Source organism: Triturus cristatus, chromosome 9 (assembly GCF_964204655.1).
Source record: "Triturus cristatus chromosome 9, aTriCri1.1, whole genome shotgun sequence".
Taxonomy (NCBI): domain Eukaryota; kingdom Metazoa; phylum Chordata; class Amphibia; order Caudata; family Salamandridae; genus Triturus; species Triturus cristatus.
In genome coordinates, this window is record NC_140592.1 from 1,264,134,120 (window position 1) to 1,264,150,358 (window position 16,239).

A 16,239-nucleotide genomic window follows, 5' to 3' on the forward strand; every position below is an offset into this window, starting at 1 on the left:
TGTTGAAGAGGGTGGGGCTGAGGGATGACCCCTCTGGGACTCCGTAGATGATGTCTTTGGGTTTGGAGACGGCAGTCTGACACATTGTGTTCTTCCGTACAGAAAGGAGTGCTGGTCCTTGGATACGTGCATCGTAGAGTCTGCTGATGAGTGTGTGGTGGCAGACCATGTCAAAAGCGGCGGAGAGGTAGGGCAAAATTAGGGCAGACGAGTGTCCTCAGTCCATGATGGTGCAAATATCTTCTGAAGCAAAGAGGGCCGTCTTGGTTGCAGCGAAATCCTTATTGTGAGTTGTCAGAAGTTTCCAATGTAGCAGTAAACCTGGCTGTTGATGGCTTTTTCCAAGATTATTCTGAGGAAGGGATGCAGAGAGATGGGTTGATAGTTGCGAAAGACTTCCGGGTCTGCAGATGGTTTCTTGAGGAGAGGGTTGAGATCTGTGTGTTTCCAGGCGTCTGGGAATGTGACTGTGGCGATGGATGTGATGATGATGGACTGCAGCACCGAGCTGAACGTGATACTGCTGCGTCTGAAGACTCCGGTCTGTGCAACAGTAGGGAACGCGGTGGACTCTGGAGGGGTTACATTTACTATTCCCACTCCAGTCTGTGCAACAGTAGGGAACGCGGTGGACTCTGGAGGGGTTACATTTACTATTCCCACTCCAGTCTGTGCAACAGTAGGGAACGCGGTGGACTCTGGAGGGGTTACATTTACTATTCCCACTCCAGTCTGTGCAACAGTAGGGAACGCGGTGGACTCTGGAGGGGTTACATTTACTATTCCCACTCCAGTCTGTGCAACAGTAGGGAACGCGGTGGACTCTGGAGGGGTTACATTTACTATTCCCACTCCAGTCTGTGCAACAGTAGGGAAAGCGTTGACCTTTGGAGGGGTTACATTTACTATTCCCACTCCAGTCTGTGCAACAGTAGGGAACGCGGTGGACTCTGGAGGGGTTACATTTACTATTCCCACTCCAGTCTGTGCAACAGTAGGGAACGCGGTGGACTCTGGAGGGGTTACATTTACTATTCCCACTCCAGTCTGTGCAACAGTAGGGAAAGCGTTGACCTTTGGAGGGGTTACATTTACTATTCCCACTCCAGTCTGTGCAACAGTAGGGAACGCGGTGGACTCTGGAGGGGTTACATTTACTATTCCCACTCCAGTCTGTGCAACAGTAGGGAAAGCACTTCATGCACATAACATATCTGAATAACTATTTACAACAAATATAAAACTCTTAATATGAACATTAATAATTAACCCAACAAAAGTTATATATATACAAAAAGAAACAATTAAACAATTTACATGATTATTAAATTAATAATTATCAATTTAAAAAAAATTGTTACTTATTAGTTAACTCCCCATGTTACACCCCCACAAACCTAGCGGCCACATTTAAAATAAAACTAAAATAAATAAGTACAACACAATTAACAATCAATTAGATCATTATTAATACATTAATAATCAATGACTTGACTTCCCACCCTATACCCCTACAAACCCAGCAGCCCGCACCCAACATAAAACACAAAATATATAATTACACAATTTACATATCTAATTAATAATCATTAGTTAAACTGAACTAACTTCTCACCCTATACCCTTAAAAACGACCAACCCGCTATGACACTATAAATTACTACTAGTAATTAAATAGAAACTTATAAATAACTTAAAATTACTTACTATGTAAACAATAATAACACAAAATGTATATATTAACTAATACACCTAATTGAGATCCAATCCAGATAAAACCTAGATTGTGGTTCTCGGAGAGCTCCTCCACAATCTGGTGAAAACCTGCTGGCCGAGCGATGTGCCTCAACCTGTTTCCCAAAACTCGGTGAAGAACCTAGGGATTAAAACTGACAGCTCCCTCTCGTTCCAACCTCAGATTCAAGCCCTAGCTGGTTCTTGCTTCAGCACACTAAAAACAAGCATTTACAATGCAATGGTCTCGGCATTGTTAAAGTTAGAGCTATTGGCATTGCTCATGACATTATTTTTGTTTATGTTTTTGTTTCTAAAACATTTAAAGAAACGGCATTGTTATTTACAATGTCAATAGCTTAATCTCTCTCAAATGCGAGACCTATTGCATTTGCACCCACACAGAGCCACACACACAAAGCCACCCACACACACAGAGCCACCTACACAGAGCTATTCACATAGAGCAACCCACACACAGAGCCACCCACACAGAGCCACCTACACACACACACTGTTACCCACACACAGACAGAGCCACCCACGCATAGCGCCACCTACAAAAAAAGCCACCCACAGAGCCACACACACACAGAGGCACACACATATACACACACACACACACACACACAGAGCCTCCCACACACACACACACAGAGCCACCCACACTTACAGAGCCACACACACAGAGCCACACACATACAGAACCACACACACATACAGAACCACACACACACACACATAGATCTAGACACATACACATTGATCTTGGGAGCCAAAACAGAAGTGGCACCGTTGTTTCTAGATCTTTGCATTTATCACTAAAAATTAAGCATTTAACAAATAAATGACTAATAAAAATTGACAGATTATCTGAAAGGTTTCTGAGGTGGCCATAGTGGGGGCGATTGGTCAGCGAACACAGGAACCCTTATCCTGTCCTTTGTATTGCTGCTCGTCCTTCTGCTTCTCATATAAAGAAACTACAAGTTTCAAGCATACTGTGAGTGTCAGCAATAAGTAAAGCTATGCACGAGTGTGTCAGATAATGAGCATGCGAAGCAAGACTACTCTCCGTGAATAGTGTAACTCACCCAAAATATTATTAAAGTTACACTGAGCAATGATCACTAATGCGATTGATGTGTGCCAAACATATAACTCAAAATGGAGCAAACTGCAGGGAAACAGTGCACAACATGAAATAAACACAACCTAATGTCTACTGTATACCTATGCTATTCAATGTATACACAAGTCAACTGGCATGCCTCGTAACACTCACCTCCTATAACGGGCAAGTGTATAATGACCAGAAGTAAGGTCGGAAAACAAACATCCCGATCATGATGCGTCAAGTCCTGCAAATTTATAAATTATATCATCAGTAGACAAACGAGACCCCGTATATAAAACGTATCAAATGTTGTGTACATATGAAGACGCCCAAGGACTCCCCTCATAAATTCCCAAGGTGTCATAGAAGTCACCGCGCGTGATAACGCTCGCCAGTAAACTGCAGTTGGGGTCAAACACGCTAGCTTGAAATAGGCAGAACAAACCACGACAGTCACGTGGTTGCAAGTGCGCGTGCGACCAAAAAATGGAAATAAAAGGCGGACTAGTGTAACCAAAAAAGGCACCATCTTATAGGGGAGAGAGGTTATGAGCTATTACTGATAATTCCCAGGTTGCCGGTTGAAAGACACATACTAATGCCGATAATGTAGAATTTCCCAGATCATCTAAAAAAATGAACATACTGAATAAACACTGTAACGCGGGTGGGTCCTAATATGGATCCAATATAATCATGAAACCCCAAAAAGACCGAATCCAAGTATGCAAACGTACATTGGAAAAAAAGGCAGTCCCTGGCACATATTCACAAACGGCCGCAATCTTGAAATGGACTAGTCAAAGCAAAAATAAACTAACTAATCCTAGTTACAGGTGTAGCCATGAGGTCAGAATAGTGAGTGAATAAGTATGCAATGAGCCAAAAATTGGGCCCATATACAAAATTTAACTAGAAACACATCTTGTGCGTGATGGTTAGTAAGAGAGTGATAAGTGGACACAAAACAGAAATTGAATCATATTAAAATGAGAAATGCACAAGTATCGAATAGATCAATCTCCAAGTGCAAGGAACTACTATACAATGTAAATAGTATTCATAACAACACAGGGGGAGGAGACAAGAGCAGCAGCCGAACACCGCCGCCTTTCTCCGAGGCGAGGAATTATTGGCAATGGTGCCCCCTCTGAATGGTGCTCACGCCGGTAAGGTCGCATTTTGCTGGACAAGAAAGCACTAAAACAACGGCATTCCTTCTCCCCCGGGCGCTCGCGCTCCACCCAGTCTCCTCACAAGATAGCCGCCGTGTGGTGTTGTTGCTGCGCCCGGCTGCAGGGAATCCATACAAAGGCGTTGAAGGAATCAGGGGCTGGGACGTGTACCGAGGGCTCAACTCTGCACGAGAAAAACTGGTTTTCATTTTAAATCGGAGAGCGTAAGCGAGCCAATGGCTACGAAGGAAACGGAACACCCGATAACAGCAGAATAATATTTATTAAAACGGAAACGTTGCAGGTCTTGATTTTTTTTTTGGGCTGTAATTCCCCACCTGGACCCCGCAGGCAGCTTCTAAACACCGAGGCGGCCAACTTCTGGGGGGTTTGAGGAGGAAACCAAGACAAGAGGGAACAAGCACACCACTGCCTTTCTCCGAGGCAAAGCAGAAATGCCTCGGAGAAACGCAGTGGCGGTTTCGAATTCGGGGGCGTGTTTTCCTTTACTCTCCTCTTGCCATTGGCTGGAGGAGATAATTAGACTTCTTGAAAAAAACACGCCCCCGAATCCGAAAAGGACGGGGCCTGTTCAGAGTGACGGACCTCTTCTCCAATGGCTGGCCAGCATTCAAGAGGCCAGCCAATGGAGAACAGGGGAGAAGAGGGGCAGGTTCAAGCCCCTCTTCTCCAAGTCATTAAATCTCGGATCGAGACTGCGCATGCGCAGCCTTCGAGCCGAGACCTAAAAAGGTCACCTGACCTATCTGAGTCTGCTGGTAGCAAGGTGGTTCAGGCCCTGATCACAATGAGATTTGATTGTGAAAATGTCCTCTACCTCGGTCTCCCTGACTTTCTCCTCAATAGACTCCAGGTGGTGCAGAACTCGGTGGCTAGACTGCTACTCAGACATCCACCTAGGACTCAGCTGTCCTCTCATTTGAGGGCCCTCCACTGGCTCCCTATAAAAAAAGGATTGTTTTTAAGGCCATGGTCTTAATGCATAAGGCCAGGCATGATACGGGTGTGGTCTATCTCAGAGAGAGGATCAGCGAATACATTCCAGCGCATACCCTGCGTTTATCCTCCGTGCGCCTTGCAAGAGTGCCCCGGATCCCTCACCTGTGTGTTTTGCTGTTCGCCCTATGTGGGAAGGGTATGCTATCCTGGCTGAAGAGGGGTGAAACCCTGAAACCGGTCCCAGGATGCTTGTTTCCGGTCCAGGGAAGACATGGCTTGGCAGTTCGGGCTGGACTGTTCCCATGAGGCACAGGGTCAGACTGATTTGCATATGGCCATGTCTGAACTGGGGTGGTGGAGTTAGCTAAAGAATGATGACGGATTAAACCCAGATCAGTTGACTGGGGGTGAGTGTTTGATTTGCTCAAACGCTCCGTCCATCATCCCCTTTGGTATCGCACCCTTTTCCTGAAAGCTGTGACACACTGCTGAGTAACCGTGCGCTTTACAAATCCGTCTAACATAGTATAACAAAGAATTAAAAAAAGATTTTACAGCTATATTATTGAAAACTATCTTAAAAATATTCTTGACAACGATATTACTTACGTGAAAGAAAAAAAAACGATATTCTGGACAATGATATTTCTGCATCCCAATATTCTTTTCTCTTGATATTCCAGTAAGGAATATGCTACTTACCAGTATGCATCTGTTCTTGGCATGTAGAGCTGCAGAGCCACACACTAAGGATAAGATCGTCATCTGGTGTTGGGCTCGGATGATTGCAGGTTGTTGTTGTCTTCGGAAGAAGTCTTTGGTCACGAGATTGGTGACTCCTCCCCTGGACAACAGTGCGCATGGGCATCCACTCCATCCTCAGATTGTTTTTCGCCATGATGGGAAATGATGGAGTGTGTAAGAAATAAAGAGAAAGGATGTCCATGTGTAGTGTCTAATTAAGACAATGCTGGAACAGATACAGGTCCCGGGGAGGCGGGTGGGCGTGTGTGGCTCTGCAGCTCTACATGCCAAGAACAGATGCATACTGGTAAGTAGCATATTCCGTTCGAGGCATATGAGCTGCAGATCACACACTAAGGATAGACTATATAGCAGTGTCTCCCCTAGCAGTGGTCACCTGTATCAGTTGCAGCAGTTTGGAATAGAGTTTTTAGGACAGCTTGGCCTACTGAAGCTTGTTGTTTGGATTGCACATCAACAGAGTAATGCTTAGTGAAGGTGTGTGTAGTAGACCATGTGGCTGCTTTGCAAATGTCTTCTAAGGGGATGTTCCCTAAGAATGCCATAGAGGCCCCTATTTTACGCGTGGAGTGCGCCCTAGGGGGAACGGTAAGAGTACGTTTAGCTTTTTGGTAACATATTTGGATACATTTGACTATCCATCTGGCGATACCCGATTTGGAAATGGGGTTGCCTTTGTGTGGTGGAGCGAAAGCAACAAACAGTTGCTTGGTTTTCCGAAAGGGTTTGGTTCTGTCGATGTGATAGAGCCAGGCTCTTTTAACATCTAAGGTATGAAGTGCCCTCTCGGCTACTGAGTCTGGATTAGGGAAGAAGACTGGCAGTTCCACAGACTGGTTTAGATGGAAAGGGGAAATGACTTTAGGGAGGAATTTTGGATTCGTCCTAAGAACCACTTTGATCCTATGTAGTTGTAGGAAGGGTTCTTCTAGAGTTAAGGCTTGTATTTCACTTACTCTTCGCAGGGATGTGATTGCGATGAGGAAAGCCACTTTCCATGTTAGGAACTAGAGTTCGCATTTGTGCATTGGTTCAAATGGTGGACCCATGAGCCTTGTTAGAACAATATTAAGGTTCCACACCGGGGAAGGCGGTAACCTAGGAGGAATGATTCTTTTAAGACCCTCCATAAATGCTTTAATAGCTGGTACCTTAAAGAGGGACAGGTGTTGTCTATTTTGCAAATAGGCTGCTAATGCCGCTAGATGTAGACGTATAGAGGAATACGCTAAATTGCATCGTTGCAAGTGCAATAAATAGCAAATGATGTTCTGGATGGAAGCATCCAGTGGTTGTATGTCATTGTTAGCGCAGTAAATGGCAAATCGTTTCCATTTTGCAGCATAGCATGCCCTAGTAGTAGGTCTCCTGGCTTCTTTAATGATATTCATACAGTCTGGAGGAAGGTTGAGGTACCCGAACTCTAAGACTTCAGGAGCCAGATTGCCAAGTTCAGTGTTTGAGGATCTGGGTGTCTGATTTCTCATGGTTCTGGGTTAAGAGATCCGGGGAGAGATGCAGTTTTTGATGTGGAACTAGCGATAGTTCCACAAGTGTGGTGAACCAGGGTTGACGTGCCCAAGTGGGAGCCACTAGGATGAGTGTCAGCGACTGTTGTTTCAGTTTGCGTACCACAAATGGAATGAGAGGGAGAGGCGGAAAAGCGTACGCAAATCTGCCTGACCAGTTCATCCATATTGCATTGCCCTTTGATCGCGGGTGTGGGTACCTGGCGGCGAAGGTTGGGCATTTTGCGTTTTCTGGTGTGGCGAACAGGTCTATGTCTGGTTGTCCCCACTTTTGGAAGAATGAGAGTAAGACTTTGGGGTGTAGTTCCCATTCGTGTATCTGCTGTGTGTGGAGACTTAAGAGGTCGGCCACCTTGTTCTGAACCCCTGGGAGGTGTTCTGCTAGCAGGTAGATCTTCCGGGGAATTGCCCATCTCCAAATATGTTGCGCCAGTTGGGACAGTTGTAGAGAATGTGTCCCTCCTTGTTTCTGTATGTAATACATTGTGGTCATGTTGTCCGTGCGGATGAGGACAGTTTTGTTCTGGAAATGCACTTGGAAGGATTTTAGTGCTAGGAACAACCCTAGAAGTTCTAGGCGATTGATGTGGAACTGTTTTTGTTGAGTGGTCCACCGTCCCCGAGTGGTGTGTTGAAGGAGGTGGGCTCCCCACCCTGTGAGAGATGCGTCGGTGGTCAGCACAACTTGTGGAAGGGGCTCCAAGAACGGCCGCCCTTTGGACAGGTTGATGGTGTTCCACCACTTCAGTGAGCGAAGTGAGCGGCTGTCCACCAACACCAGATCGGTAAGTTGTCCGTGGGCCTGATTCCACTGTTGTGCTAGACATTCCTGTAAGGGACGCATTTGAAGGCGTGCGTAGGGTACTATGGAGATACAGGACGCCATCATGCCTAAGAGTTGCATGAACACTCTTGCGGGGAGAGTGTGTTGTGTTTGAAATGTTTCGATCAGACTTTGCATGTTGGCTATCCTGGCTATGCTGGGATAAGCTACGGCTGTGTCTATGGTGGCTCCCAGGTATTTTTGTACTTGGGAGGGTTGTAGTTGAGATTTGGGATAGTTGATGGTAAATCCCAAGTTGTGCAGGGTTTGAATAGTGCGGTGGGTGTGGTGAACACATTTATCTAGAGTATTGGCTTTTATGAGCCAGTCGTCCAGATAGGGGAAGACGTGGATTTGTTGTCTCCTGAGATATGCTGCCACAACTACCAAGCACTTTGTGAACACCCTGGGTGCAGTTGTTACTCCGAATGGGAGAACTGTAAACTGATAGCGTTGACCGTCTACCACGAATCGTAGATACTTCCTGTGAGCGGGATGGATAGGGATGTGAAAATATGCGTCCTTGAGGTCTAATTTGGCAAGGAAGTCTCCTTGTTGAAGTAATGGAAGGACCTGTTGGAGAGTGATCATATTGGATAATTTGTCTTACCCACCTGTCTGTAGTGATGGTATTCTAGACAGGTAGGAACTGTTGAAGCCTGCCCCCGACCGGAGCGGAATGGTCTGGGGGGGAGTAGTGGCGAGTCACTGTTTGGTGGCTGTAGAGGTGCGGGTGTTGTTGTTGTTGCCCCGTCCTCGGCCTTTAGTATTGTTTCCCCGATAACCTCCTCTAAAATATCCTTTGTTAGGGGATGTTTGACCTGATGTTTTGAAGGTGGAAGAGTTGTCTGTTCCCACATTTTTGGAAGCTCCTCTATAAAAGGAGCGACGAAAGGAGCCTCTGGGTTGAGTAGACTGCAATGCTCCCATAGATTTTGCAGTTTCATTATCTTTCTTCATTTTTTCTAGGGCAGTGTCCACTGCCGGGCCGAATAGTTGCTCCTGATTAAAGGGTTGAGCAAGAATGGAGGTTTGTACTTCCGGCTTGAAGCCGGAGATGCGCAGCCATGCGTGGCGTCTAAGCAATACGCTTGTGTTGACTGCCCTAGAGGCGGTGTCCACTGCGTCTAATGCACATTTAATGGAGGCATTGGATATTAGTTTGCCTTCTTGTATGAGGTCAGTGGCCTGTGTTTTGAAAGGTTCAGGAAGGTGTTGCAAGAGATCCTCCAGATGATCATAATGGGCTCAATCATAACGAGCCAATAGGGCTTGTGTATTTGCGATACGCCAGTGGTTAGCCGCTTGAGCGGCAACCCTTTTGCCGGAAGCCTCCAGGAGTTTAGACTCCTTGTCTGGGGGCGGCGTGTCTCCGGTTGTTTGGGAGTTGGCCCTTTTTCTGGCATTGGAGACGACTAGTGAGTCAAGGGGGAGTTGCGCCTTGATGTACGCAGGATCTTGTGGCGCTGGTCTGTATTTTTTCTCTATTCTGGGGTTGAGAACCCTGGCCCTGACAGGGTCTTTAAAAACCTCAGTGGCATGCTTTATCACTCCCTTAATCATGGGTAGAATGTGGACTGTTTTCTGGGACTGCTCAAAGGTGTCGAGGAGAAAATCCTCCTCGGGGGTGTCGGTGTGCATGGTGACACCATGAAACGATGCTGCTCTGTTAATAAGCTGACCGAACCCTAAATGGTCATCAGGAGGGGAGGGTTTTGAGGGGTATGGAGCGGGGTCAGGCACATCAGGCATAGGATAAGTCCAGTCATCTACTGGTGCTGTGTCCGGGAGTGTAAAGGGATCAGTAGGATCAGTGGGATAAGTAAAGAAATCTGGGTCTCCCCCTCCCCCAAAATCATCATCATCCTGTGGAGGTGGTGTATGAGGAGGAGATGGTAGAAGTGCAGGCGGTGGGGGTTGTGGGGATGGAATAGGAGGTAATGTAGGAGAGGAAGGACGTATGGGTGAAGTGGCACAGTCCTTCTTTGGAGGTGCTGGAGGAGGTGGTGAGTCCAGCTTCCTTTTCTTGTAGGGCACCGCTGTGACATGTCCAGTTCTTGGATTTATGTAAATCCGTTTTTGCTTAGGATCAGGTCGAAAGAGTTCCTCAGTGTCCAAAGGCGGCTGTGGCGCCGACTCTTTCGGGTCTTTATGGACGTGTTTTGGCACCGAAGATGTTTTGGGTGCCGAAGAACTTTTCGGTTCCGGTGGATTTTTCGGTGCCGAAGAACCTTTCGGTGCCGATGAGCTTTTCGGTGCCGAGGAGCCTTTTGGTGTTGGTGGAGACCTCGGCGCCGAAGAACGTTTCGGTGCCGGTGGAGATGTCGGGACCGAGTGACGTTTCGGGCCCGATGGAGATTTCGGTCCCGAAGCCTGCTTTGGTGCCGAAGGTATTATAGGCACACTGACATGAGGTTTGCTTGAGCCCGAGCCACCTGCAGGCTTACTTTTCTGCGGAGCCGGGCCCGAGGGCGGGGCTCCAGAAGATGTTTTTGGATCGCGACTGGGCCCAGGTGGCAGAGTCTTGACCAATGTCTTTTTGGGTGGTGTTGGGGTAGGGGGGCTGGTACTCACAGGCTGCCCCGGATCTGAATCGTCGGCCTCGGACACGATTTGGAGCTCTTCGGAGTCATCGTCAGGGACGTCCTGTGCAAAGATGTCTTCTGGTTCCGGAACCGGCTTGGCCATGATATGGCGTCGAGCTCTTTGGTCCCGGATGGTTTTCTTCGAACGGAATGCGGCGCAGGCTGGACAGCTGGATTCGTTGTGGTCTGGTGAAAGGCACAAATTACAGACCTCGTGGTGATCGCTATGAGGGAACTTTGCTCCACATTGGGGGCATTTTTTAAAAGGTGTCCTTTCCATCAGCCGCGTCCGGAGTCGGTCCGATATGGTTTTCGACGTCGAGTTTTGAAGTTAAGAGAGTTGTAGGGATTGCTATAAGTTTTCTGCTTGAGCGGAAAAAAGTTCATCCGAACCCAATGGCGGAAAAAAACAATCTGAGGATGGAGTGGATGCCCATGCGCACTGTTGTCCAGGGGAGGAGTCACCAATCTCGTGACCAAAGACTTCTTCCGAAGACAACAACAACCTGCAATCATCCGAGCCCAACACCAGATGGCGATCTTATCCTTAGTGTGTGATCTGCAGCTCATATGCCTCGAACCTCTAGATTTAAAACTCAATATTTTGTCCAAATATGGTCACCAGGACATCCGTGCACGCAGACTATGATCCTCCTCTGGTGTAACGGATAACAGACTAATATTGCACGCGCCTCTGATTTGATGGACCAGACATTCAGACAAGATGTCTGGAAAGCTGCTGCACTGAGGTGCCTGTGTAGGAAGACCAGATACTTAATAATCCCTCTGGACATGAGATTCACTGGGACCTCTGTGTGCCTTTGTGCCGGAGGACCATCCGATCGCTAAAGATCATTGTATCTCTCCCAGCTCCAGGCGAGCAGTGCCAGCAGATCAGACTTTTCAACGCCCTGTTGATTGCTCTTTAGAACTGCGCTTCAGCCTTCTATGGTTCTAATGCAATTTACTGTATACTTTCCTTCTCTTGAAGAGAACTCTACAGCCACCTTTAGTTCGAATGAACAGGCTCAATATCTATAGAGGATCCAGACGCAGGTTTCCAAAGGGCAGCCCTTCCCGCACTAACCAAGGATCAGGTGGAAGCGGTCAGCATTGACATCTTCTGGAGCCTTCACTCCTCCGCGGGAGGTCAACTCTTGCCCCATGGATGTGGGAGTGACTGGGCGGGAGAGGTTGGAGCCGCCTTCATCCTGGTCCACCGCAAGGAAGCCAGTGTTGTTCAGCCAGAGAGCTGTGGCATAAAGCAGTGGGGCCCATGCGCTGCAGTAGTGCGGTCTAGCACCGTCCCCTGTGTCAGCTGTGTAGAAGGCGCCACCTGTGGGACAAAGAAGAACAAATATGAGCTCCTGAAGTGTCTACACAGAGGCCAAACACTTTGCAAAGAGCTGCTCACCAGAGAATACTCTGCTCAACACGCAATAAACTTCATACAAGAACGAATGCGAGAACGGTGTCTACCGTCTCCAGAAATTGACAGGAAAGGCTACTTACCTGTTACTTTATATTTAGATCATGGAGTTAGCTGTGCGTAATACTGACATACAGTTGCGGGATTCAGAATATTTAAAAAAGATTTGGGAAAGAAACCAATAGAAGTGAACTGAAGGTCATGTCCATCAAGACACCATGTGCAGAGGTGGGGAAAACTTAACAATGGCCCTTGATTTGGCATCATCCTAGGAGAGTGTGTGAGAGAGTGAGTGAGAGAGTGTGTGTGAGAGAGTGTGTGAGAGTGTGTGAGAGTGTGAGTGTGTGAGAGATCAGTTGAATTTTCACGCCCCTTCCATGCTCATGTGGTAGATGAGAGGTATTGAATGTGTACTGAAGTATCCTATGGTAATGTTCTTTCTGGTGGATACTTTAACTGCAGATTCCTCACTGCCTTCCTCGCTCTCAGTTCTGCGAAGCGGACTCCTGATCGGCCTTAAGATCCCAGTTTGGATATCCGCACTTTACCAGTCTGTCAATCGCTCTGCACGGAGGTTGTCCACCCATCTATCCTGTGCTCAAGGATGTCATTTAGAGGTCACAGCTGCGACACCGGGCTTGCTCTTTGAAACCCCTGGCAGTGCACACGCGAACCCCTGGCTTTAGATCAAGAGCCAGAAAAAGCTCGCCAACTAATATTGGTTTTCTGAAAAGAAAAAGTGTAGAACAACTGGTCATTAAATTACTTAATAAGGACTTATGATTTTCACCACTACCTCTCTGTTGTTCGAGGAGGATATATTTATGGGTTTCCCTAAGCCCGGCCTTGCTTTCAGTTTTGTTTCAGCCAATACCGCAAGAGCAGAGAAAGGACACAGGTCACAAGCCTAGATAGAAAGCACAGGTCGCTTGGCCCTCATAGATGGTTCTCTGATGTATTGGAAGAGAGTGCCTCCCCTTTCTACTTTGCAGACCATGGAAGCAATCCTGCAGCCCAGTACCCAGACTGTGCTACGTGCCTTCGCTGCACGATGGAGGAGTGCAGTATGAGAGAAACTGCACGAAGTTCCGGTGGCAGCAATGGCATGGCCTGTGACGAGGTCATTGGCTGCAATGCCATGAGCGGTGTCTGTGCCAATGACAGCAGAACTCGGCTGCCAGTCTGAGCCAGTGACAAACGTACAATCCACTGGATCTCAAGCAGGTCAGATGCTGCCGCTTCCCTCATATTATGCAGAACAGGAGATCAACACAATGATGGGTTCCTTCATTTCTACACGCATTCAATGTCCCTTAGCTTTGTTCGGTTTGAAAGCATCTCTACTGAATGCAATACGGGTTTGCCCCAAACGTATTCAGTGCTGAAACAAAGAGCCCTAACAGATATATGAAGATAAAATTAGTATAGAGAAGATTTAGGTGAAAGTATTAACATTTTTCTGAAAATTAGAGTCATGTTGATTTTATAGCACATTGCTCTACGTATATTCTTGTTTCTGTGTAGACTGGCTGCTCAGTCTTGCCCATTTCTTTGTACACATATTGAACTCTCTATTCAGAAAGTTTAGAAAACATTGAACGAGCCCTTCTCATGAGGTTTTACCTGAACCGGTTGCAAGAAAGCGCGGCAACCCTCTGCAGCACATGCTTACGAATAATACTACTAGGGATGAATGTGTCACAATTAGTTATTCTAAATCTGCTCTTCGCTCAACGCAGGGCGCTGCAACTACATTTTGCCTTGGGCTTCTCACCTCTAGAGTGGCCAGAGGAGCACTGTAATGCAGCCATTCGGGAACTTACCGTCAGCTGACTTATTTCAGCTGTTGACTTACTCCTGTTTCCAATCCAAAACATACTTTTCAACTCACTAACGCGGTCCACTACTGAATGAGGATTGTAGCATTGTTGGCAGGGGAAGGAAATTTAAATGTAAATGGCTAATGGCATGCAGTGCAGGCGAGTCATGAAACTGCTCAAGTCACATTTATTCTGTAACTCTCTCTTTGGTAAATACGGAACATATTTAGCTGAGCAACCAGAGTACTGATGGTCGGTGTCTCCGGTCTGTGTTTAACTGCTACTGTTGGCATTATCACTAGATCTCTCCAATTCCAAGACACCTGCACCCATGTTGATGCCAATCACTCTTCGTAAAGGGCGCATCTACAAAGTAGTATTGGAAACCAATTCCATGCACAAACTTATCATGCTCCATGATGTCACCCCTCTCACTGTTAGATTGTGAAGTCAGTTTATGAAATGCCTGTACACTCTCTACTGTTAGAAACGCCTTTACCAACTGGATATTCAGATGTGCGCTCAGATAATTCAGAGTGTAAGAAACTGGATCCCCCCCTTCTCCCCCCCCCCCCTCCGGCCTGCCCCGCCCATGGCCCCTGAGGAGGCACCTTGTCCCATATTTCTGCCCAGCTCTAAACTTCCTCAGGATGTTCAAAAACCTTTGTCTTGCCATTGGCGATCACACATAAGCGAGTGGGGTAAAGCAACATGTACTTGGGATCTAAGGCTCTGAGTTTTTGCTTCGCCTCCAGAAAATACTATGTCTGGGTTTGAACTTGATGGATATAATTGGGGTAGATGGTAATGTAATGATTCTCATAGTGCAAAGCCCCTGCCTCTCTAGCAGCCCAAATCACAGTGTAAGAAAGTGGCTCTGTGTGTACTGCACCAAAGTAAGGTTCAGTGTGCACAGAGTCCACAGTCCCCAGGGGTTTGGCAGAGGGTAAAGTTAGGTATAACCTTACTCTCTAAAGTGGTAGCTTGGTCGAGCAGTAAGGCAGTGTCAGAGGACAGTGTAAAGCATTTGATGTACACACTCAGTTAGCAAATGAATACACACACCAAGAACTGAACTCCAGGCCAATTGGTTTGTATGTAAAAATATATTGTTGTTTTATTTTAGAACCACAGGTAGGTTTAAAAATACTTTCTCAAAATGAGAAGCTATAGTTGGATACTTTCAATAAGCAATAGACTTTTCAATGCAATAGATACAGTTGTTGCAATGTGCAACACAATAATAACATTGAGCTCAATGGGAATTTTAAGCAAATGCAATATCAATTACTTTGCATAGGTTTTTCTTACTCAGGGCTGGACTCGGCACTGGTGCATTTCCTGTAAACAGTTGAAAGAAATCGTTTATAGTGAACAGGCGATTTTTAAGGAATATTTGGAAGTTGCACCAAGATCCAGCACTGGGATCTCTCCTGGTAACAGGTGAGTAATTTCGTTTTCGTTGATCGGATGATTTTTAGCGAATATTTCAAAGTTACAAAACTCGACACTTAGAAGAATTTCCAAGTGAAACCAGTCAAGGTTACCCTATGGAGAAAATGTAGGTTATCGGCTTTCAGGTAAGTCCTCGACTGGCAGAGTTAAGGTTCTGGGCATAGACTCAGGGGTCTCCCAGGTTCAGGTAGGTACAGTAGTTACACCCGCAGCGGCACGTGGGCAGCCGGGTGCAGAGAGAGTTAGGCCCAATGTTAGCCTATGGCGGGCAGGGGGCCTTTGGTTGGTGGCTGCTAGCAGGCAGACCACGCGGCTGTGGGAGCTGGGCTCCTGGTCACTTACACAGGGCAAGTGGGGAAGTAGAATAGAACAGATGCTGCACTTCCAGGGGCACTCGGGCGGCTGGGTGCAGGGTGCTTTTGAGTCGTCGGGCGCTCAACGGATTTCAAAGGGAAAGCTGCGTGACGAACAAAGGCTGCGAAGCTCGGGGACGGCGATTCTTCAGGTGCGACCACCACTTCGAGAGGTAAGTTGGGAAGCTGTAGGTTAGGTAGGCACCCAGGAGTTGGGCACAGGGGGCCGCAGGACGCCGGGGGGCCTTTTGGTGTCGGGAAATCTTACCCTCTTCTGGTCACGGTTCGAGCGGTCCCTGGTATTGAGGCTGCAGGCGTCGTCATGAGCGTCGAGGAGGGTCCTTGGGTGCTGGATTCTTGTTCACAGTCGCAGGGGGGACGTCCTGGCGGTCTTTGTTCACTCGGGCACAGGCCGGGCTCGGCGGGTGCAGAGTGTGCTGGATTCGCGGTTCCTGGCTGGCACCAGGGGTTGTTGCTGTTTGAGCAGAACCACT

At 47.2% G+C, this 16,239-nt stretch overlaps 1 protein-coding gene across 5 annotated transcripts in view; it reads right to left on the reverse strand.

Moving 5' to 3' along the window:
• HEATR5A (HEAT repeat containing 5A) overlaps window positions 1–16,239 on the reverse strand; it is a 399,007-nt gene that overhangs the window by 73,406 nt on the left and 309,362 nt on the right. For all 5 annotated transcript variants that reach the window (XM_085627402.1, XM_085627405.1, XM_085627403.1 and 2 more), the window contains one exon: window positions 11,776–12,024. In XM_085627402.1, coding sequence (XP_085483528.1) covers window positions 11,776–12,024 — 249 coding nt within the window. The remainder of the gene's footprint in view (window positions 1–11,775; window positions 12,025–16,239) is intronic.